A 25,160-nucleotide genomic window follows, 5' to 3' on the forward strand; every position below is an offset into this window, starting at 1 on the left:
CCTTCTGACATTTGCCGCTGGCTCTGATGTCTCTGTAGTGGTCAACCATAAGATATAATTTGTTTTGGGTAAATCTAACAGGTAATCTTTGGTCTTTATTCTATTAATCTATTAATATGTTAAAATGAAAATAAAAAGGCAATACTGTTTGATATAATATTTCGTTTCATTGTAATGCATGTACGTTCCCTGAACTACATTTCTGCAGCTATTAATATGTTTAAATAAAAATGAAAAGAGGCAGTGGTGTTTGATATCATATTTCGTCTTATTTACTTAAGAAATATCTTGGGGCTTTCTATTTCCTCTAGCAACTAAAACTAACAAATAGACTAACCATATCATCTTTGTTGTTAAAGGGTCATGAAACCCCAGACTACTTTTACTGAGATTTTAGCAGAGGTGTTTGTGTTGCACATCATAGAAGACAATGTTAGCATCCGATGGGAGCGAAGTGTAACTGTCAGAACGCTAAGCTGTGTGTGTTGTCTGTCTCCCCTCTTCCCCCTCCTCCGTACCACGCCCACTTTTTTAGCATTTTTTTAAACTGTGGTGAGAACTAACCAGTGCTGAAACGGGGGGTTTCATGACCCTTTAAGTTCAATCTGAATAATTCAGAGAATGCTGCTCCCTGAATCTTATATTTCCACATGCAAATTCCAAATTCCACTCACATCAGTGGACAATAAACAAGAAATTGTTTTATGTGAATTGTGCAAATGCTGTGTAAAATAAGTACAGTAAAACTAAAAAAAAAAAAAAACTACCAAAAAAGTTTGGTTTCAGTGCATTTTTCTTTTAAAAAAAATTAATACTTGTATTCAGCAAGGGCACATTAAATTGATAAAGAGGTGTGTTTTGCCATCACAGCAATAAATTACATTTCAATTTATATTAAAATAGAAAAGAGTGAATTACTAGTAGTAGTAATATTCAATAATATTATTATTTTTATTCCTAAAAACACGCAGGATTATTGGGAAACATTCATAATACAAAGTCTGTGTGATTGGCCATTTTAAATTTGAATATATATTTCTTCCTGAAACTTTCTTTTGACTAAAACTGTAATAAATATTGTCTTCAAGTACTTTACATAGACATGCATAAATCAAGGTTGTCTGCTACTGGAAAATTTTGCAATTAAACCGCCGCAATTTAGGTGTGTATTTTGAGTATCATACAACAGTGTAAAACATAGAGTATCGCTACTGTATATTAATAATAATGCATTTCTGAATTCCATAACTGATGCCTTTTCAGCTATTTTCATAATTATTGCAATGCATTTCACATTTGTAGTCACAAGGAATTCGTTTCATATTAAGTTGCAAAAATTACTTTTCATTATTTTGAGTTTCATACAACAACATGTCATCTTTGGTGGCCTTTTATAATAATCTCAAATACATCTGGTTTAAAGCTAAAAGAATCCATAATGCTGCACATCACAATGAAAGCCATTTAAATGAAAAGGGCTGCATTATTAAACATTAAAAAAGGTTGTACAAATCTTGAACAATGCAATCTGAAAACCAGACCTGCTGTAAGACAACACCTGCAGGCTCTAACGTGCATTTGGCAAATGAGATAATGTGTCATAAGTTACATTTGTAAGGTTCAAGTTACCAGGACACAAATACAGCCAACAACTTTCACAAAAATAAACAGTAACAGTGAGACTTCAGTTGTCAAAAACCATGCAGAGTCTCATAATAACAGTAGTGAAATGCTGTACCTGTGTGCTATGAAGACGATGACTGGAACTCTTCTATTTAAGATACTGATCTATAAACACATACACACAAAAACAATTAAAACTGATTAAGATGTAAGCTCTATGAGGTTAGGAAGGTGGTTACATCAACATATCAGGACATATAACTTTCTTACTTCATATATAGCTTTCTGTATATAATTCATGTTCCTTCATTTTCAACTAGTTGGAAGTCTATCAGGTTACACTTTAAAAAAAAAACAAAAAAAAACAAACAAGAGTAAGCACTCCAACCATGTACTAAATTTGTAACTCAATATCAACTAAATGAAGACCATAGCCTATATTTCACAAAATGTTGCATATTTTTGGTAAAAACATGGAATATATGGCTAAGAGTGACATGAAAATGACAAATTAGTAAGTCTAAAAAACCCTACAGAAAATACATTTAAACAAATAATCTGTTTACCTGAATACTATGAGCAAATTAATCTTTTATACAGGATTAAATGTCATATATTTGATTTGCTCTTTCTTGTTAGCTTAAACCACTAAAAATATTGTTCAACCACCTTCAAGTCGAAAGCCAGTCCTACACTTTGCAAAACACATTTGCAAAATTAATGCACATTTAATCGCTAACAAGCAGACGACAGCTCATGTTGTAACTGCTATAATCCCTCTTACACACAATTACTAAGTAATGTAAAATAATTTCACATTTGACATACTGGGCGTCATGTACAACACAATTGCTATCCAATAATATTAAGAGAACACAAACTACAACAAACTAAGCCGGGGAACAAAACGTACAGTTTTAAAAACACGTATAATTGTCACATTACAAAACGTGCTCAAGGCCCAGTTATTAAACGTGTCTGAGATCCATGAATTCACCCTCGTCTAGTGTAATTTAAGGAAAGATAATCCACTCTCAAAAGGATTTCTGATGTATTTATAAATACAGCATTCCTGCATGCTAAATTTTAAAATAAATAAAACATACATCGTTGTGTTCTGGCATGGCCGCCCACAGTATTGAGTGTCATAGTAACACACATACACCCCAACAAAACTGACACGAAGAACTAACGCCCCTAACTGCTGTAAAATATACATTTGCGTAATGCAAAGAAGGCGCAAAATGAGAGAAAAAACACAAGTTTCCAGTTGTTACTTGCCAGTTAGCTTAAGCTAATCGCTAGCGTGCGACCTCCATTTCACTGTCCCGATCGTGCGCAGTCTCGCTTACACAAGAGATCCTTTCATCCCAGCTATTTTGTTCCTTAGACTCACTCATGCGGTCTCAAGGTGTATATGACGCAGAAATACAACGGAATACAATTCTAACTTGGCTCTGCGGTATGTACTAATGGTGCTAAATCTAACTCATTTCTGCGAATCGGTTCTTTCGAACAGCCAAAGAATCAATTACATCCGATACAGTGGTTCTTCTTCGTCATCTGGTAGTGACGCCATCACGTGGTCCCTAGGTCCTGGCGTTCCAATAAAACCCTATGTACGTAAAATATCAGCTGCTGATTATTACGTTATTGATAAGCGTGTTTATTGTATGTTTATAGGATTTAATGTGTCCCAGTGCCGCAAACGATTCATACCGACTGGTTTCTTGAACCGATTCAAAAAGGGATTCGTTTGCTAATCGTAAGTAGCAATAGCACTGGTCACGGAGAGCTGCCACGTGAGAAGCGGTTATCGTGTACACGTAATAAATGTATTATTTAATGCCAAACTAATTTAGAGAGAGTTCATATTCATGCAAAATATGCTGGAGACATTTTTTTATATTTTAAACCTGTACAGTTTCCTCAACAGACATAGACAATATAAAACAGATCTGCACCGACTAGGTTTATATAACGTTACCTTCCCCTCGTCCAGAAAAATACATAAACATACATTAAGAAAAGTACTTCACATTACGATCAATTAGATTTAAAAGCGGCAAAACAATGCACAGGTTTAGTGCAAAACCAGAGGACTGCACACACCCACTTTGTCAACACAGTAAAGCCAAAAAACGTTATTGCATCTAAAAAAAAAAGTCGTAGTAACCACATTTAATAAAGACGGAAAGCAATCGGTAACTTAGATAGTTTAGAGAATAACGTACAATCAAATTGTAATTTAAAAACGTGACTACCAATAGACAAGGGAGAATTAAGTTACATGTTTAAACTCATATAACGTTAGCAAAACAGAGATTCGGCTTTATTTAATTTAGAGACAAAACCTGAGCTGTTTACTAACGTTAGCGTGTCCCGGGTTGTTGGATTCCATATGGAATAATCTTTGCTTATAATTTCAAATAACTGTTAAATATGGAGTCTCATGGCGCCATTACTGGAGCGCGAGGTTCTCTGCTGTAAAACTGACTAACTGTATCTGCATCTCTGTATTTATTCAGCACAGACGAACGGCGAAATAGCATGCATTAGTGGTCAATACAACTAGAAATGCATAAGTTACTCACTTGTTAGCATTAAGATCGTTCGGCCTACGGTCAGTGTAACGGTATGACCTCCATTTTCTCTTCTTGTTGATGATGGTGGCGAATATGCAGTATTTGCTTTGCTTGTAGTGCATAGCATGAGGCAAAGCACATTCGAAGCGGAAGTTGTAGAACAGCGACGCAGTGTCGTGGAGGTGAAAATGCATCATTTGAGAATATCTGGCAAGCAGAAGTGCGCCATCTAGTTTGCAGTTGAAAATCTGACCTTCTTCTTCTTTTGTGTTTAATGGCGGTTGGCAAACCAGCTTAAGGTGCATTTCCGCCACCTACTGGGATGGAGTGTGAGGCCTCGATGAACGAATATATCATATACTACTAATAAAAAAAAAAAAATAAAAAAAACTAAATTCTTCTAATCAAATCTGTATATCTCAGATATTTTAGACGAAAATCATAAACCCTTAGATGTTTCTGTGCATTCTGAAATATATTCATAACTGAAATGTCATTGATTTCCATATCTCTTAGTTTTTCAACAAGTTGCTTTCTTTGTCTATTATATGCCTCACAATGTAAAAGCACATGTTCAACTGTTTCTGTTATTCCACAGTAACTGCAGCTATAAAATCTGACCTCCTCCTGCTTGGCAAAAACCATGCATGTAAAAAAAATCAAACTGGTACAATTTAATTATATTATTCTGATGCGATTGGTTAATAATTGGGGATCTGGATTTGACGGAATTTACATATTTTATTGTTATTAGTAATAGTAGTCAAACAATTGATAAAAAATATTTTTCCATTAAAATATTTTTTAAAATAGAATTTACTTGCATTTGCATATAATATCTACTTGTATTACACTGGGTATTATAGTAGACTAATTAGAATGCATTATAAGAATTCTATATTTGATGCATTGAAGTTTCAGTAATGCATTTTCCATTTTTACACCCCAGGATCTCATTTTTGACAGACACATAGCAAATGAGTGCATATTATTAGAGAGGATGTTACACAAACATTGGATTCCCCCTTGCCTTGTTGCCTTCCTTCAGATTCAGCCATCAATACAAGATTTGGCAGCAAACAGAGATGTCCACAAAACTATAAAGCAACAAGTCACCACAATCATTCTGTGGCAAAAACAAATCACTTCTTTTTAGAATTACACTTTAACACAACCCAGAAATGTATGTAGCATATAACATTTCAAAGATTTTTGTGAATACTGTCACATTAAAACACATTTGAAGGTCCAAATAAAGTAGTTTTTTTTTTATAGTCAATCAAAGAATGACTCCAATGTGAAACACTTTTATCAGGTGTTCTCTTTAATTCACTTGCACCATACAAAAACTATTAAATTACAATTTAGACTACCAGATCTTTATATACAATATGTAAACATCAATCTGTTCTTCTTTAGACTGACAGCCACTCTCAACCGCTCTCCTTTTCTGTATATGGTTTGAAATACCATATGTATGCACTATTAGCAGCATAACATAAGGAATGTTTCTGTTTGGGGTTCATAGATACAGTATCTTATGTGTTCTTAAGAATCTGTTCTTCAAACATTGAGAATACAGCATCATATGAATGATATATGCAAAATTATAACTAACAAAAACTGCATTAAACAAGTACTTTCTTAATCACCTGTACTGGTGAGAAGTTACAGTCCTGTTAATATTAAAATGTAATTTAAAAAAAAATAATACATCTCGCCAATGTTCAAATAAAATGAATTGGGTACTTAAAAAAAAAAAAAAAAGGGAAACAAATTACTCATCTTAAAGTAATTATCATCTTAACAATTGTTTGACACCAACAATATAAACAGGACAAAATCTACTATCATTCATCAATGATCTAACACTACCTTTCGACTTTAAGGTAAACTTAAAAAGAGAACCATGAGATCCTACTGATGTCACAAACTTCAACATCAACAGATCACAGAAGTGAACAGCAGGCGAAACAGAAAAAAACAAAGGCATTTAAGATACAGGAAATCAAACAGATTTATAATTCTCACTCTTATCTAGTGATAATACAGTTTTACCATCTCTTTTCCATGGAGACACAATCGAACAAGATAGTGATAAAGTAGTCATATTTTGTGGAACAGTGTTTAAACTCATCTTAGCGATGTATCAAGATATAATGTAGTCTTTTAAGTTTTATATAACCAAATGCTCTTTTGATGAAATAGCATGAATAAGAAATGAATACAGCACAATACTCTTTTTAGCTTCTGGAACTGGAAAAAAACAACAACAAAAAAACCAACCATTTCGCTGTAATCATTTTTAAAATGACTGATGTGACTCATCTTTGAAAGATTACCAGCAGACGAGGCTTTCGGAATATTATAAATATATTTTGGCAACATTAAAAAGATGAACTTAAAAGTTATCAGACCCCACGTACGACAAGATTGAAAAAAATAAAATAAAATAAAATAAAATAAACGGGTCTTTTTTGTTTACAATCGAACCCAACAAAGAAGCAGACAACCCTCTCAAACCTACAGCAGGAAATGTTTGGGTGGTCTTTGTGTCTTAGAATTGGAACATTCAGACAGTCGTACACAGAAAAAAAACACAAGCACAATCAGGCAAGTTAGTTAAAACAATTTTTGTAGTGAAGAATTTGACAACATCTATGTACAGCTGTACAGACGTAAGTGCTGATGTAGTGTATGTTTTGTACATGTGAGCTAGGACATAGTGACAGCGACACTGTCCTTGGCTTTATCCACTTCACTGTCTTTGTCTGCAGGTGTAGCAGATACAGTCTCTCTAGGTGTGTTGTTCGGCTGTCCAGGGGCTTTGGGAGTAACATCTATGCTGCTTTCTGACTCTTGTTCTTGCTGTGAAGATGTTGCTAGAATGCACAAAGTCATTTCAAACACCTATTAATAAGACAAGTCATTCCATACACTACTTATATACACTAGCGTTCAGTTTCTTTTTTTGTTGTTGAAAGAAATACTTTTATTCAGCAAGGATGCATGAAATTGATGTTACAAAAGACTTCTAGAATAGCGAAATATATCATGGTTTCCACAAAAAATATGAAGCAGCACAACTGCTTTCAACATTGGTAATAATAAGAACATTTTCTTGAGCACCAAATCAGCATATTAGAATGATTTCTGAATGATCATGTAACACTGAAGACTAAATATAGAAATAAATGCAGCCTTGGACTATAGTCTGATATTATGTCTTACCAGACTGTGTGCATGACTTCATGTGCTCAGGCCAGTGTGCTTGTTGGCAGGGATAGTCGCAGTAGCTGGTGTTCCAGCAGCAGTAGAAAATGGCCTCCTTTCTGCAGTTTGCACACCATTGTTTCTTTTTAGTTTCATCTACAGCCTGCTGTTTCTCCACCTCCATCTGTTTCTTGACCTCCGTCACGATTCGCTCTCGCTCCTGCTCAAGACTCTGCCTCATCTCTGCCATGGTTAGCTCTGAGTACATCACATTTACCAAATATGCAGTCAGGATGGATTGTTGATGCACAGTATATCGGTACCATGTCAGTAAGGCCCTATAGAATCGGTTTTTATATTTCCCCAAATTCCATTTTACTTTTTCTCAAATTAGTTTTTTTTTCTTTCTCCATTTTAACTGGATTCCATTTTAATGGTTAAATTAAATTTTAGCAAACAAAAAGCATGTCTAATTAATTGAAAAAGATGTACTACAACAATTTATTACAACTATAACAAAAATGTAATTGTTAGGGCCCTATGAAATTTGTTTTAGATTTTCCAAAATTGAAGTGCTGTAATGTGCTTGACATGTCATGTGTGCTTGAGTATGTGTAGTAAAGGAAATTGCATGTCATTCACACAGACATGCAGACTTTGTATTGTGATAGCATTTTTTTAGCACACCAATTCATATCATGCTAATTAGGTGTACTGCCTATTTTGATTTATAAATTAATAACTTATAAATATGACAAATTCTGCATTATACTGTACATTCCATTTTTATGACTGGATTCCGTGATTCTGTCCATATTTTCCACACTGTGGAAATCACAGGGATCTATATAATTTAACAGTCGATATTACCGATTTTTAGTTTATTGCTTTAGGCAGATATTGGAAAATACATGCTCATCCCCCTGCACACAATAATTTAATAATTATTAAATTCACAATAAAAAAATCATTATTGGTGCATCCCTACATTAAATAAACTACACTAGTCAACATTTGAAGTGGATCAAAATCTTTCATCAAAGTTGTCCTAAAACCAAAATACGTTCTTGTCTTAGGATAACTCTGATGAACTTTTTTGATCCACTTCAAATTTTGACTAGTACTGTATTATCAGAAAATCACATACCTAAATTGTGCTTCATCTCTGATAATTCTTGTTGATGCAGCCACTGCAGTTTTTCAATTTCAATTCGCAACCGTCTAATCTGTAACATCAAAATAAAAATGGCTGTTTTATTCATATTTTCAAGGTGTTAAATAATTCACCCACAGTGCTTTGCACTTCTCCAGATTTACTTAACAAATACAAACCTCTGCTATTGTGTTTCCCGACGTGCTTTTGGTAAGGTCATTATATATCTCAGTCATTGTCCCTTTAATTGCATCCATGATCTGTTAATAATTTAAAAACAGTGTGTTAAACGTCTATAATTGTGTTAATAGAACAATTAAAATGGTTTTCATCTAAACATATAGTTTGCAACCCCCATTTTCTTAGCAATCTCACTTTGTTAGTGTACTTCGCTATATCAGCTGCTACATCTGCAGATGTGGTGGGGATCTGGAAGTCTCCAGTTGTGGATGTTGATGATGAAGAGGAAGAGCTGATGGTGGGTCCTGCCATCATGGAGGCTGATACGGGTGTGCTGGTCACCAGTGTGACGGCAGAGGTGGAGGTGGTGTGTGGCGAGTCTTTCTGTTGTACTGCTGGAGAAACACAACCACCAATATTATTACAAAGTTTGGAACAATTAGGATGTTTGAATGTTTTTGAAAGCTGTCTCTTATGCTCAGCAGAGCTGCATTTACTTGATTAAAAATACAGTAAAACAGTAACATTGTGAAATATTTTTGCAATTTCAATTAACTTTCTATTTTAATTCATTTTAAAATGTAATTTATTCCTGTAACGCAAAGCTGAATTTTTAGCAGCCATTACTCCATATGTCACAATATCCTTCAGAAATCATTCTAATATGCTGATTTGGTGCTCAGTTCTTAAATATACTGTTGAAATACAGTTGAATAATGTTTTTTGTATTTTTTATCAAATAAATGCAACTTTGGTGATGTACATATGACATTTATATCGTATTAATTCAAATCGACTGCATACTTTTCACAGACTGTCGTGTTTGGTATCTGGTGCTGGATGAAGGCTGCTGTCCCGACGAGGATGAGGAGACCTGTGCTTGCTGCCGCGGCTGTTGGCTGCGCTGCACCTGCGTTAACACCTGCGCCTGCGTGGCCGGTTGCGTTTGGCCCTGCTGCTGCCTATGCACCTTCTGCATGTGCCACTTTTGAGAGGACGTCTGAAACTTGGTGGTGGGGTTCCACACGACGGCCTGCTGCACCACAGGTACAGTCTCTCGGGGCAGTAAGGGCCGCTGCTTCTTTACTGTGTTGGTGGAGATGGGTGATGAACTGTTGGCGGTGGAGGGAGTGGTGATGGGGAGGGTGGAGGAGGTCAGATTGGTGCTGGTTGGAGCTGCTGTGTGGGGTATTATGTTAAGCGGTGCGGCCAACGGGGACTGAGATGGGTCCGTAACAGTTGGGGAGGAGGAAAGGACCGTCGAGTTTTGAGGCTGGGTTAGGCTGCTTGAAATTGGAGTGGCTTTACCTGCAATCAAAGAAAATGATAGCATGAAACATGGTTATTATAGTTAACCAAACACCATAAAAACACTTTTTTTTTTAACTTGAAATAAACTCTTTTTTAAAAGATAGTTGCCAAAGTAACGCTTCTCATTTTAATTTAGTTTAACCTGATGTACTAAAATAACTAAAACACACAACAAAATTAACATTATTAGCAGATATCAAAAATACTGACAAAATGTCAAAAACACAATAAAATGACAAACTAATATAACTAAAATGAAAACTGAAAATATAAAAAAAAAACTATTTCAAACTATTATAAAAAAAAGACATTTGTTGGTTTGTCCAGTTGAACGTGGTTCTAAATCCCCCCAATTAATAATGCACTCTGTCATTTATGTTAATACATATGGCACTTAAAGACTTGATAAATACATACATGGGCATGAAATACTGATTTAAGATAAAGGTTTTTAGCTACAAAAAAACGTCTACTCCAACGTACAAAACTACTGACTTAGAAACAAGACAAAGACTACAACAATATGACGGTAATATTAATAAATCTCCTCTGAGGTGATTTTCAATTTCATCACAATCATTAACTGAGGCGCAAGATGGCGCAGTTGCGTTTGTATGAGACGAGAGAGCGATTCCGATGTGTGGCAAGAGCGTTGACGACAACATCAGGCAAGTTAAAACGTTTTCGCTTACCATGCCATTGTATAAATTTGCAGTCACTCATCATTTATTTATAATGTAAGTGAAAATGTCTGATAATAATGGGGTTACTTAGTAGTAGTAGTAGCATTCGGCAAGTCATGTGATCATGTAGCGATCAGCATGAAGGAACTCGGATCCATGTAAAAATCAAATAAAAGCAGTTTTATTTTACGTGGATCTGGGTTGCTTTATAGATGTAATTTATGTAAGTTATATATTCAGTTTATATGATCTATTAGTTATTTATTTCAATATTTCTTTGATTTATTTTTAATTACTTTATAAATAGCATTACTGAGTGCACCTTTAAACATCAAGTGATTTGTTATTGTTTTGCAAACTGGTTCACTTTTAATGTTAACATACAGTGGTGGCCAAAATTATTAGAACACCTGACAGATCTGAAAATATTGAGCTTTTTTGCCTCCAAAACATGATTTCATTTCAATGTTTGTATAACATGCAAATGGTTGCTCTGAGCACAACAAATATCCGATGAAGCGAGTCTTACTGTTTTTATCCACTTTTAACTTTCATATTTGGTATGTCCACCTTTTGCAGCAATTACAGCAGCACATCTCTCTGGCATAGTGTCAGTATATTTCCTGAGAACTTCAACACTAATGTTATCCCATGCCTTCTGAAACTCAAACCAAAGGCTTTCCTTTGAATATACAATAGATCTGTCCGGTTTATTTTCCAACTCGCTCCAAATTTGCTCGATGGGGTTGAGGTCCAGACTTTGAGGGGGCTTGTCCATCATTTTCAATGTTCCAGCAGATTCCTTCTGTCGCAAGTAGTTCCGGCAATAGTTCGTTTTATGGGTACTGCAATGGCCAATTCAACAAAAACAACTGAAACCTCTTAAATATGCCAAGTGTTCTAATAATTTTGGCCACCACTGTAAAACTTACTTGATGCTGCTGGTCTAATGGCAATTGGCTGATGTTGCTAGAAGTTTTACCCAGACTTAATTCTTACACTGATTTATTAAGGAAATCTGACCTTCAGGTTTGGAGGCTGTGGGCTCTTTGAGTGCGGTGACAGTGGCTGAATCTTTCCTGTTCCTCTTTCTCTCCTTCCCTGCCTGCTCTTCTCCCAGGTCGATGACCAGCTCCCTCTCAGAGTCCGAGTCCATGTCTACATCCACAGTTGCCGGCTGCACGGCCTTTTCAGAGCCCTTGGGTTTCTCTCTGGAATCTGGGGATGCGGGAGCAGCTTTCAGTTTCTCAGGAGGTTCTTTCTCGGAATCCATACCTGGTTTGTCTTTAGCTATAGGCTCGGAGGTGTTTGTTTTTTGGCTGGTTTCTCCTTTGGTTGCTGTACTGGCTGTTGCAGCAGACTCTGTGCTGCTGTCTTTGTCCTCACCAGTAGCCACTGATGGTTTTGACTTTTTCTTGGGTGGCTCTTTCTCATTTTTATCATCAACTGTGTTTTTGTCGTTTTGGCCACTCTTAGATTTCTGTTCATCATCGCTGCCGTATTCACTGTCGCTGGAGTCAGACTTGTCGGATTCCTCTGAATCACTGTGCTCTACTCCTTTATACACATCCTCAGATATTTCATCTATACCTGTGAGATAGAGTAAATGTTTAACCTTCAGGAAAGTAATACAATGGCTGCGCATTCTCAATCAATAATTCTTCTATTTGAAATGTTCAAAAAAACATTTTTTTTTGTTGGGACAACAGTTTCATTATATTAAGAATTCTAAAAATGCTATTCTAAAAACTATTAGATATTCCAGAAGGTGTAATGAGTTAAGCAAAACTCTATTTTACCTAACAGGGAACATATAGGCATAATTAGTCAAAAATTATTTATGTTTTGTCACAAAACCACATTGGACTAACAAAACAAAAACGTCTTCTTAAGAAACATAAGAAAATACATCAGGAGAGTTTTAATAGAATGGTTTGTGAATGGCAGCAAAACACTGGAAGCTGTTGCAATTGCGATTGTACGTCAGTTTAAACTGTCAAAATGGCTGATGACGTAACCTTGACAGATTTCAATCTGAACTGACCCAGCTGTGCTTTGCAGCTCTCGATGGTCTTATCCAGATTGAGTTGGAAACGGCTCCTGATCTGTCTCTTAGGGGAGGTGAGGGAGGGCTGAGCCCCCTGCTGCTGTTGTTGCTGGACACTTTCACTCAGCTCCTTCAGGTCCATCTCTGCTTTACTACGATCTGAAAGAGATCACAAGGCTCTCACTAGCCCATTATGAGCATATCTAAAAACATACGGACTGAATTGAGTAATACTGAAGTTTTAAATTTTAATACATGACATCTATTTTTAAACTACAAGATGTCATGTATAAATAATTTCTAGGAAGACAGAGAAAGGCTTTTTGTGGAATAACAACACCAATGAATTATCCACATTGAGACTTTAATGTCTTATTATGAAGAAATTAAGTAGGGTCAATTTTGATTTCATGTTTACTTGCACACAGGACAACATATTGCCTTGTTTCTGTTCACATTGTACACTTATGTTATATTTATATTTTAAACATTTTTATGCACATTGTATACCGTTGTCTCCATACTCCATACATACATTTATTTTCATTTATTGCCTTCAGTTTAAAGTAGAACAGTAGGCAGGATGTGATATATAACATATGCTTTATATATGCTACCGTTCAAAAGTATGGAGTCAGTAAGATTTTTTCCCCTTTTATTCTGCAAGTAAGCATTAAACTGATCAAAAGTGACATTAAAGCAAAATATTTCAAATAAATGCTATTCTTTTGAACTTTGTATTTATCAAAGAATCCTGTACAAATATTTATCACTGTATAAGCAGCACAACTGTTTTCAACACTGATAATAATAATAATAATAATAATAAGTAATGCTTCCTGAGCAGAAAATCGGCATATTAGAAGATTGGAAGTAATGATGCTGAAAAGTCCAAGCTTTGCCATGACAGAATTATATTAAAATAGAAACAGTTAATACACAATATTTCTGTAAAAACTGTGCTTTCTATCAAATAAATGCAGCATTTGAAAAATATTACAAATCTTATTGACCCCACACTTTTGGCTATCATCAAATAAAACAATTAATCAAAGAAATAATCAATGGATTAATCAACCGAAGGAAGTTTACCGAGGTTGAGGTTGAGGATGCTGCCGGTAGTGGGGGTCTTCTCCTGTTTAACAGGGGTGCTGGGAGCCGGTGAATGGAAAGGTTTAGGGCTCTCTAAGGTGTTTCCTGTGAGACCTGCTCTAGGAGGGGCAGGCGAAGCTGTAATAGCAGAAATAACCTTTAATCTTACATACCGCTGTTTAAATATTATTATGAAATTTATTTTTGGTCACACTTTATTTAAGGTACAATTCTCACTATTAACAAACCATTAACTACAACTTTTGCCTCAATAAACTCCTAATTTGCTGCTTATTAATAGTTAGTTGTTAAGTTTAGGTATTGGATAGGATTAGGGATGTACAATATGGTCATGTAGAATATGTGCTTTATATGCACTAATAAACAGCCAATATGTTAATAATAGGCATGCTAATAAGCAACTAGTTGATAGTGAGAATTGGTCCCAATACTAAAGTGTTACCGCATTTCTTTACAGAGTCTAAAACCATAGCAGTACATGTTTTTTGGCAGGTTGCTTCAATTTCTACTATATAGCACTTTTTAATATGTTTGACATGTGAACAGTACATACGCTACACAAAGCAGCAGTGTGTTTTAATGTTCTATATACCAGTGCAGTCCACTGACTCCTCTCCAGTGTTGTTATGTGGCAGAGCCGCTCTCGCATGACCTTTCTCTACAGTCTCCTGTTCTCCATCAGATCCCGTATGGGCAGAGGAGTTAGTGCTCATTGGTGAACGAGGCATGTCCGACATCGAGATTCGCCTTCCTCTTCCACTCCCTACGTTTCCACTGGACACCATGCTCTTTCCCACGAGCAACTTAGGAGATGCCGTTACATCAAAGCTGAACTTGATCTTCTCCTGTTTTTCAGGTTTGACGGAGCCCGCGCTAGGGTTAGCGGGATCCAGGAGCATCTGGAACTGGTTGTCTGGTGTGTAAGGTGTGCGAAATGGAGCGTAATTGAAGACTCCAAATTTTTTCCGGATGTTCTCTACGTATACTTCCATCTCCTGCATGGCACTGTTGAAGATGCTCTTGGTCTTCTTCACAGAGAAGGGGATCTCTTTGGACATGAGGTAGCAGTTGTTAATAGGAACCCAGGCCCTTTAAATAAAAACGGATAAGTTAAGTTATGCTTGACCCCAACTGTTTTCTATAAATTTTGTGAAGTGTCATGTAAATTTTCTAGTCTTCAACTAGACTGAAAAAACATCGCAATATCATTCACAGCAAATCAAAACATATTAGTTTTAGCTATGAGAAATGGTATTTTGGAAAAATGTAGGGTTGCAACATCTGATAAAATTGCAAAAAGAAAACAAATTATTAGTTGGGTCTGTGCACATAGAAGCTCAGTAACATTGTTTTATGTAAACACACACAAAACCAATAAGGCAGCAATGTCAATAAAATAATTAAAATATTCATCTTGATGAAGTACTTGTTCTTATTTAGAGTTTAAATTAATAATACTTCATTGAAATCCTGCACGTAACACATGTAATAAAACTGTACTGTAACAGTAACTGTAACAGGATATTCATTTATGAAGCTTCTTACTTTTATAGAATAAAATACGTATTTTTTGTAATAACGTAGCATTCATATTTAAACCTTTAATTGCTAGCACAGTTCCATTCATAGTTCCATTCAGAAAAGCAGGGCTGCAAAATCTAATTAAAATTGCAGCAAAAAAAAAAATCCATAATGAAAATAATCAATAACAGATTTTATTAGTTGGGTCTGTGCACATAGAAGCTCAGTAACAGTGTTTTATGGTTTAAATATGAATGCTACATTTACAAAAAATACATCATTTTATATACGTAAGGAACTTCTTAAATTAATATCCTATTACAGTTACTTTTACAGTACAGTTCCATTACATGTGTTACAAGCATGATTTCAATGAAGTATTAAACATTTAAATTTAAATAGTTTAATTTAAGTTTAATTTTAATTTAAGTTTAAGTTTAAACTTTTAAATAAGAACAAATACTTCATGAAAATGAATATTTAAATTTTTTTATCCTTTAATTGCTAGCACAGTTCCATTCATAGTTCCATTCAGAAAAGCAGGGCTGCAAAATCTAATTAAAATTGCAGCAAAAAAATAATAAAAAAATCCATAATGAAAATAATCAATAACAGATTTTATTAGTTGGGTCTGTGCACATAGAAGCTCAGTAACAGTGTTTTATGTAAACAAATATGTAATTTAAAAAAAAATCAAATTACACAATTTAATTAAATGTTAATAAAAAAAATTAAATATTCATTTTCATGAAGTATTTGTTCTTATTTAAAAGTTTAAACTTAAACTTAAATTAAAATTAAACTTAAATTAAACTATTTAAATGTAAATTATTAATACGACTTCAGAACACTGGGCAGAATGTGGAATCACTTTTTTTTTATACTATAATAATAAAAAACGTTTTAAAATTAATTTTTATCCAAGTAATCAAAGAAAGTCTCAACATGTAAATGTGCTGTCAAAATCCTATTATGCAACACTGCTGACTGTCACTTCTGGTAAAAACTCAGATTAACATGGAGCAAATAGATTTATTGCTTGACATTTTGTAAATGGTTAGGAGGACCCAGTTCAGCAGTCCTCACCTGTCATGCTGCCCAAAGAACCGTGCATCCACTTGTCCATCTTTGTCTCGAAGAGCTTTAGCAGGCCAAAATGGGAATCCCTTCAGCTTGGCCCAGACCAGAGGGTGGGGGTTGCTCTGATGATGTGATGCACACAAAAATCGCATGAACAGATGGTTAACTCACACTAGTTACTATGTGAAGAAGGAATTTCATTTTGTTTAGTCTAATACACTCACACAAGGTTCACAAAACCAGTTGTCCCTTTTCTGGCATGCAGAGAGATAGCACTCTGGACAGACCTCGATCTCATTCATCTGAAAAGTAATTGTTTTTTTAAAAACCTGGCACTGAATGAAGTGTTTATGTATTTTGGCTTATAATTTACAGTACATACTTCATGTTCACAGATCTTTACAATAACTTTAGCCGTTGCTGTAAGCTTATGGTTGCCTAAGAGAAAAACAGACGCAAAGAGTTTTAACAAAACAAACATTCAGCAGAAACAAATTTGACAATACTGTAGCGGCTGGACCAATCAAACACACAATTTTTCATTTGATTTAACAAATCAGTTATTCATTAGATTAACAAATCGTCACAGACCCCTCACCCAATAAACTGGGTGCCAGGATGTCTGCGAACTATAACTAGTTATGATTAATTATTCATATTTCCCGGTGAGCTGATTCGCTACAATACTGTTGAACAGTTAGCAACTGACCTCCATTATAAATGATGCAGTTGTGCAAAATCCACTTCACATCAGCCAGGAAAGCCTCAGTGGAGCCGTACATTTTCTTTTTAATATTCTGAATGAGAACAAAAAGTGAACACACTAATAAAACACTTTTATAAGATGCCAGATATTATACATTCCTAAGGACCTGAGTGTGTCGATTTTTCTGAATCAAATGCTTCACTTTCACCTTTTCTAAAGTGCAGAGATCCATGGGATGAAATATATACTCTGCATAATCAGGATGCTGTTCCAGCAACACCGGCTTCTGAAACGGCTCCGTCTGAAGAAAAGAAAGAAATATTTTTGTATTAAAGTTAAAAATAAAAAAACACATTGTAATACCTGAATCACTGTCAGAGTATTTTTTGGCAACCAGTGCTTCCCGTTTCTTACGGTAATTTGAATAGGATATTGCACGCACAGAATGACACTTGTGTTGGCATGCCATTTAAAAAACACGTTTAACCCAACCAAACAAACCAAATTGTGATGTGAAAAGCTCTAGTGTGAAAGCAATCCTAAAGAGCACCACTGACACATTCATGAAGCTTTTCAGGTGGGCAGAATGTGCCCGTGCTTGTTCTATGAGGAAAGGGGCTTAAATGTAAGACTCTCATTTCATAATGAAGTGTACAATGTTAAAAAAATTGGTAAAGCAATGTCTGATAGTTGCATTGTTTTTGTGCGAGATCTAGGCACAACTCTCTAATATCATGGACTAAATCATAGATCCGCAAAGTCATGAAACTTACACCAGGCTGCTTCATCTTCTGGAGAGCAAACTTCAGCAGGAAAGACAGCTGGTCCAATGTGAGCATCGTCATAGCTTTACTCTGAGTCTCTATGCACTCTGCAACTGTTATTTTCTGTAAACAAAAGTGAGAAATACTTGAAGCTTTATTTTAATGCAAATATTAAAGGGATGTTTCTATGTCATAAAAAGCAGAATTTTCTTCCTTTTTTGATATCATTCAGATATCGTTGGCATGGTATGCTGCCAGTTACAGCTTATGTTTATTATTCAGCAATTACAAATTTCAAATGCAAAAAGTCAATCAGAATTAATTTACATAGTAATACATACATTATAAACATTTTAAAATTACAGAAGCAAAATCAGCCAGTCGGAAAGGGTGGGAAATTGTCAGGTAAATCTGAAGTTTGACTTTTTGGTGAAAGAAACCTTGATTATTATTATTATTATAAATGGACTTTGGAAAAAAAAAAAAGTAAAAACTTGAAAGTAAATATAGCTGATAGATATCACCATACTTCCCCAGTTGATTGATTACTTTAGGAATTGCAAAATAAATTTGTATTACAAGTTTTCTAAAATACTGGCATTATCTAAATAAATATGGAATAATTATCATACATTTCCAGAACAGATATTTAAACACAGGATAAAGCCAGATTCAAAATGATTGTTTCATTTTGTTGACATATCAAGGTCAAAGGATTTTACAAAAAATAAATACAGAAATCCATTTATCACTTCATAAATCAGAAAATACAGCTAGAAAAAAAATCGCATTTTTAGAAAGAAAAAAAACCCCAATAAATATATATATATATATATATATACACACAGTATCTCACAGAAGTGAGTACACCCCTCACATTTTTGTAAATATTTTATTATATCTTTTCATGTGACAACACTGAAGAAATGACACTTTGCTACAATGTAAAGTAGTGAGTATACAAATAAACTTGAATTGAATTGAATATATATATATATATATAATCAGGTAATTTAAATAAGAAAACCTCTCTAAAAAAAAAACTATTTTTAGAATAAAGATGGAACAAGACTGTAACGTTTGGTGTATGCAAGAGCTACTTAAGTCAGGGGGGGGATCTGAAAACAGCCTTAAAGATATGTATTGCATTTGAAATCTAGACACAAATAGAGAAAGTTCATAAAATAAACAACATTTATGCCTGTAGTATCTTGCCCTAAATAAAATATTTACAAATGACTAACAATCTGCATTGTGAAGATGATTTTTTAGACAAAGTGGAGCCGCATGCGCCAGTACCTCACATTCAGGGCAGAACCAGTCTCCTTCGGGCTCTGCAGCCAGTTTGAGGCACTTAGCGTGGTAGACGCGCGGGCAGAGCTCACAGCAGAGCACCTGGCCCTCGCGGTGACACACCCAGCAGTAGAAGTCATTCCGCCCGTCCTGCGGTACAACATCAACAGGGTCTGTGGTGAGTGCGGGCTGCTTCACATAGTAAAAGGGACCATGTCTTAGTTCTGACTGGAATGCGGGCGAGAGAAACAGAGGGTTGGGGTTTCAAAACATAGGTATTAAAGATAACAAGACAAAACCAACAGGCACAAAGGTTATCGATCAAGAAGTGGCATGGAAGGACAGAAGAGGGCAAATGTAGACTAATGAGCATTGAATTAATGGCATTCAACCTGTAACATGAAAGTAAATGCATCCTTGTTAGAGAAGAAAACAAGTTTAGGACTAATAATTCATTGCAGCTGCACCATAGGCTGTCCCTGGATACACATTTCTGCTTAGCTTGCATGACAGCCACCTGCCTTGCATTTGTTTGGCTGGGCTCATTATATTAAGGCATGGACCTTAGGTTGTTTGCGAAAATTAATTTCACTGTCAAAAGATGACACTTTTATAGAAGGTAAAATGTTTTGTTTGGATCCCCTGTAAAAACAGTAGTGGTCAGCTCGAGGATTTATCAATAACCTATACCAGGGCTTGACAATAAGGATGGTCTGTTCGCATATGGTTGCTGTTAAGCAAACGCTCATGGTGTGAGACGCTGAAACAGTAGATGTGATGATGCTTAAAGGGATAGTTCACCCAAAAATGAAAATGACCCAATGATTTACTCACCCTCAAGCTATCCTAGGTGTATATGACATTCTTCTTTCAGACGAATACAATCGGAGTTATGTTAAATAATGTCCAGGCTAATCCATGCTTTATAATGGGAGTGGATGGTAGCCTAAAATTTGAAGTCCAAAAAATTGCACCCATCCATTATAAAAGAAGTCCACACGGCTCCGGGGGGTTAATAATGGCCTTCTGAAGTGACGCGATGCATTTGTGTAAGAAAAATATCCATATTTACAATTTTATAAACCTTAATCTCTAGCTTCCGCTAACTGTCGTACGCGCATTCACGAGAGAGTGGCGTCCAGCGGAAGACGTAGGATGTAGGCAAACGCGGTGACGAACACGGAAGTGACGAACGTGGAAGTGCAGAAGAGAGAGCGAAACAAAACACCGTTTACGAATTAGTAGTACAAAACGAGGATTTGTAAAGAAAAATGTCGGAGGATTTCGATATAAGCCAAGAGGACACTGGTTTTCCTTTGCTGTAAACAAAACTTGTTTCTCACGAGACTAGCATATTCTCACCGGAGCTTATGCTACAACTACGTTATTTAACATAACTCCGATTGTATTCGTCTGAAAGAAGAATGTCATATACACCTAGGGTGGCTTGAGGGTGAGTAAATCATGGAGTAATTTTCATTTTTGGGTGAATTATCCCTTTAAGGTGTGATGCAATGGCTACATCGGTCAAAACACGTATGCCAACAGGTCACAAATAAAACAAGAACACAGGAATGCATTAATACATTGACAAACTCTTGCTACTATAATAGCCTGATCAAACAGACCTTTTGATTTAATATTCATTGATTTAATTATTTCATTTGTTGGACATCAGTCCTTTATGCACTTAAGATGTGGCTTTGCCTTTGTATAAATATAGCTGTTATTCAAATTATAAATCCATATTATTATAGTTATTTAATTCTTAAAAACGAAGTTGTTAAAGATAATTTACTCCACATCTGACACTTAATTAAAAAAACTTAGCTAAAACAGCAAAATGTTTCATTTTCTTGTTGCTAAAACATCAACAAAATGTTTTATGTTTCAAGAAAGTATGCTTGAAAAACAACAGGAAAATTAAGTATTTGCCTCTATTTGATTTTTTTAATCTGCATAAATCTGTTAATTGTGAGAACAATTACATTTAATCAGGTAAAATGATTAACATGGAATATTTAAGTGGTTAAAATGTATGAATTAGTTTACATTTAATAAATTGGATTCATGTATTAAATATATATACCTGGTTATTGTGTATTTAAAACATGTTTAGTTTTTTTGTACTATTACATAAATCTCATTTTTACTTATTTCAGTTATACATGACTAAAAATATGCATCACATTACGTTTATTATAAAACAGTTTAATCCAAATGAATTAACATTTTATATGCTATTAAAATACATAAATCTTAAATATAGGCCTAAATATTTTGTGTGATAAGAGTGACAAGATTTTGGTAATAACTAAAATTAAATTAAATTTAACAAAACATTTGCAACCAGAAAATTGTATTATTACTTGACAAGGCTGTTGGCAGATTTTGTAACATCTGCCAAAAGTGCACACAAATCTTAAAGTGGCCAAATATAAGGTAGCCTTCTTTACAGGTTTAGCAAATCAGGTGTAAATTTGAAAAACAAGCGACCCTGAATGAACTACATCATAAAAAAGTACATCCATATTAGGGTGAAGGTAATGATGAATACCATCAAATCTTGCAGTGTATCACCACGGCGAAGCCATCCAAAAGACAAAAAAAAACAAAAAACAGATCCTGACACAGACACTGAAATGAGTGAATAATGGACATGCCGGACCGAACAAGGGCTTGTAAAAAGAGCGAAAGTTGCACCTGGTCTTTACTGTTATTGACAGCTCCTGGTTTCTTCTTCTTTTTTACAGGACTAGAGGAGGATTCCGAAGGCGAGTGTCCATTTGAGGAATGAGGAGGGCTGGAAACCTTGCGCTTAGGGACGGTCCTTTCTGCTGACCCTTGATCAGAGACTGCACAGCAATGGTACAAATCACTGACATAAACGTAGAGTTAAAACTGTAGGTATAAACTAAACCATACTGAAAAAATTTAATCCGACCACAAAGCATCAACAAATATGAATGATTAACTCTGACATTTTTTGCGCTGGTTTGACACTTGAATGTGGAAATAAATTTGTGAGAGTGCCACAAAGGACGATTCTCACCCTTGGATCGTGTTGCGATTTCCATCCCTTCAATTGCATCTGACTCCTTCCCTCCTCCTTCAGCCAAACTGCCACAATGAAAAAAAGAAAAGAAAATCAATGATATTTAAATGTCCATTTTGTATACCTGCTGTTTTGTCATTATGTCACCTGTATTTCTATGTCTTCTCTGTCTACATGGCATCACTAGGTTCTGTCATTCAGAAACATGGCTTTTCATATCACTGCTATGCTGATGACACTCAACTCTACCTCTGATTCCATCCTGATGATCCGACGATAGCTGCTCGCATCTCAGCATGTCTAACAGACATTTCTTGTTGGATGACGGACCATCACCTTCAACTCAACCCGGCTAAGACAGAACTGCTTGTGGTTTCAACAAACACATCACTTTATCAAAATTTCACCATCCAGTTAGGCACATCCTTGTCATTTGCACTTATATATTGTTGCTCTTTTGTTAGTTTTGACTGCTTTTATTGTCCTCATTTGTAAGTTGCTTTGGATAAAAGCGTCTGCTAAATGACTAAATGTAAATGTATTTCACATGCCATTCTTTTCAGTAAAAGAAATCGCTTTACTAAAATTTTGGTTGAATTTTTGTTTTTACCTTTAGAGGGAATGTGTTTGGCAACAGTGACGCTAAAAAGACAATGAAATCTATCATAACTTCATTTTATCAAACATCAAGCAAGCAAATGTCTTCATATAGTACTTCACTGAATTTAGGTTTTGTTTCAACAGTTTGAATGCAGAAGAGAAGGACGCTTTGACGTCAAATTCACAGCATGGCCTCCATCAGACTCAACACAATATGCTTATTCTCCACTCCTAACAAATGCTAATCTGAATCTTATTGTTGTAGAAATCGAACATTAAGAATAAGCAGATTAAATAAAACATTTTGTGTCAGGTTTAACTTGCAAATGAGTATTTGATACTAGCAAAAACCAATCAGCTTGTGGCAGTTCCTGATGGTTTTGTTAACAAGTGACATGGCATATAAAAACATCAAATTTTATGTAAATATATACAAAAAAAGGCAAAGCATTTTCATTTCAGTAAACAATAATGGGCTTTTCTCCAATCCAAGAACACAACAGGCAACCCAGTTTAATTCTACACTGCAAAAATTGAAATACTATCTAAAATATCTAAACATTTCTTCAAAACAAGAAACATTTACTTGAGAATCAAAATGACCTAAGATATTAAGTCTTCTTTTCTGAAAAACGTATGATTACAACAAGAGAAAAAAATATCTACCTATGGGGTAAGAACCTTTAACTTGATAATTCAAAGGAAAAACAAGATTAGTTTTCTTACCCTACTGGCAAATATTTATTTTGTTTTAAGCAAAGACTCACTTAATTTCGATATTTTTACTTTAGAAAACAAGATATCATTTTGCTTCTCAAGTAAATATCTAAATTTAAGAATGTTTGTACTGAAACAATACAAAAATACCGAGTAAAACAATTATATTTTGCAGTTTATTACTGCATGAAGTAGCGCCAAGATGGTTTCCTCTCACTGCCAAGAGAGAACTTTCTATTAGAAATCTCAATAAACACACAAATGCCATCTGAATAGGATATGCACATCAGACCGATGGCCCATAACTCATCAGATTAGGCGTTGTTTGATGCCAATGCTGAACCTCTGTGGAAATTGAGACCTTCCAAGCGACATAACGTTTCCCATCATTTTGCAGCCTGAGCGGTTTTAAAAAGGCTCCTTTTCTCTCCTGATGCCTGGGTTATTATCACACACACACACCCACCCACCATGTCTTGTTCATGAACAGAGGAACAGAGAACATCCTCCATGAACAAACCTCAAGATGATCAGAGAATCACACTGTTATTGACATTTCCCAGGTCTATCTAATGCGCTTGCCCTGATGTGGCAGTGATATCTTGCTCCGTCCTGCACCCCCAACCTTCAGAGATGCAGATGGGGAGCATCATGCACAAGGCAAACATCTGTAGAGCTAAAGAGCTTGAGCACTTGCCATCTTTTGGCCTTCTCACGTCCAACCTACATGCACCATCCACTCCCCACCCGTAGCAGAATCCAGTTCCTCTTACGCAAACAACAACCCGAACACATGAGTTAAAAATGGCAAAATACAATCACAGATACACCTATAACCTTACCCTTAAACAAGCTTCCTCCCCAAAAACACACAGTCACACTAGCATTGTATGACTGTCCATCTAAAAACTGACATATAATAACAGCATACCTTTTTCTTTACAGGCACAGAACACAGATTCTTCAGGCTGAGCCTTTTAAATGTGTTTTTTTTTCAGATATAAAGGCAGTGAGGGATGAGACAAAGATAGGTGCAGAATTTTCCAGAAGGGCCTTGCTCTCCCTGCTGCTCTCAGAGCGATTGTCAATCTTTAACCTCAGCTGTGTGCTGCCGATTGGTTTGAGAGCCACACGGAGACGCGCGATTGGGCGGCTGGTGCTGTGTGTGCCACACAGGCTCTCCCTGCTCCCCTCTCTCTGCTCTGATACACTGCTGCAATGCAGGGAGGGCTGCTGCTGCTGCTGCTGCCATTCACCGGGAAAATGCTCGTATTCTACCCTGAAAACTACCGGTGTGAATAAACGTGGGATGTAGATGTTCGGACAATCATGTCAGATGGTTTTATTCTCCTCCCCTTCTTGCAGTCACAGTGAAGGGCGACCATTTTGTTAAGTAGGAGCCGAATGGAGATTTGACAAATGAGCGGCTCGCAGGAATGCAGCAAGGGCCTTGTGAACACCAAGAGACAAAGAAAAGGCTGGAAAATGGAACCGGAGATGTGGTAAATTGCAGGTC

The 25,160-nt window shown here is 35.6% G+C and overlaps 2 protein-coding genes and 1 long non-coding RNA gene across 13 annotated transcripts in view; 1 reads left to right on the forward strand and 2 right to left on the reverse strand.

Annotated features, from left to right (window-relative positions):
• LOC107728611 (death-inducer obliterator 1-like) overlaps positions 1-4,404 on the reverse strand; it is a 24,247-nt gene extending 19,843 nt beyond the window's left edge. For 4 of the 7 annotated variants that reach the window (XM_016538846.1, XM_016538851.1, XM_016538844.1 and 1 more), the window contains exon 1: positions 4,218-4,404. In XM_016538846.1, coding sequence (XP_016394332.1) covers positions 4,218-4,335 — 118 coding nt within the window. In that variant the 5' untranslated portion in view covers positions 4,336-4,404. Of the gene's footprint in view, positions 1-1,738; positions 1,789-3,019; positions 3,148-4,217 lie in introns of those variants that run through there. The other 3 variants (XM_016538848.1, XM_016538850.1, XM_016538849.1) reach the window with 3 other exon arrangements.
• On the forward strand, positions 3,253-7,617 carry LOC107728613 (uncharacterized). Its single transcript, XR_001638494.1, has 3 exons — positions 3,253-3,388; positions 6,986-7,009; positions 7,572-7,617. It is a non-coding gene; the product is annotated as an uncharacterized LOC107728613 (long non-coding RNA).
• zmynd8 (zinc finger, MYND-type containing 8) overlaps positions 5,961-25,160 on the reverse strand; it is a 21,917-nt gene continuing 2,717 nt past the window's right edge. The window contains exons 1-20 of one of the 5 annotated variants that reach the window (XM_016538854.1): positions 24,576-25,140; positions 22,325-22,392; positions 21,976-22,127; positions 19,279-19,500; positions 17,989-18,102; positions 17,424-17,516; positions 17,219-17,306; positions 16,892-16,947; positions 16,734-16,811; positions 16,516-16,631; positions 14,501-14,997; positions 13,888-14,025; positions 12,793-12,954; positions 11,772-12,338; positions 9,559-10,062; positions 8,950-9,149; positions 8,754-8,834; positions 8,569-8,647; positions 7,440-7,679; positions 5,963-7,090 (exon numbers count right to left, since the gene is read on the reverse strand). In XM_016538854.1, coding sequence (XP_016394340.1) covers positions 6,924-7,090; positions 7,440-7,679; positions 8,569-8,647; positions 8,754-8,834; positions 8,950-9,149; positions 9,559-10,062; positions 11,772-12,338; positions 12,793-12,954; positions 13,888-14,025; positions 14,501-14,997; positions 16,516-16,631; positions 16,734-16,811; positions 16,892-16,947; positions 17,219-17,306; positions 17,424-17,516; positions 17,989-18,102; positions 19,279-19,500; positions 21,976-22,127; positions 22,325-22,349 — 3,579 coding nt within the window. In that variant the 5' untranslated portion in view covers positions 22,350-22,392; positions 24,576-25,140 and the 3' untranslated portion in view covers positions 5,963-6,923. Of the gene's footprint in view, positions 7,091-7,439; positions 7,680-8,568; positions 8,648-8,753; positions 8,835-8,949; positions 9,150-9,558; positions 10,063-11,771; positions 12,339-12,792; positions 12,955-13,887; positions 14,026-14,500; positions 14,998-16,515; positions 16,632-16,733; positions 16,812-16,891; positions 16,948-17,218; positions 17,307-17,423; positions 17,517-17,988; positions 18,103-19,278; positions 19,501-21,975; positions 22,128-22,324; positions 22,393-22,576; positions 22,594-24,575; positions 25,141-25,160 lie in introns of those variants that run through there. The other 4 variants (XM_016538855.1, XM_016538853.1, XM_016538856.1 and 1 more) reach the window with 4 other exon arrangements.

The sequence above is a fragment of the Sinocyclocheilus rhinocerous genome, unplaced genomic scaffold (assembly GCF_001515625.1).
Source record: "Sinocyclocheilus rhinocerous isolate Xijiao unplaced genomic scaffold, SAMN03320098_v1.1 scaffold757, whole genome shotgun sequence".
Taxonomy (NCBI): Eukaryota; Metazoa; Chordata; class Actinopteri; order Cypriniformes; family Cyprinidae; genus Sinocyclocheilus; species Sinocyclocheilus rhinocerous.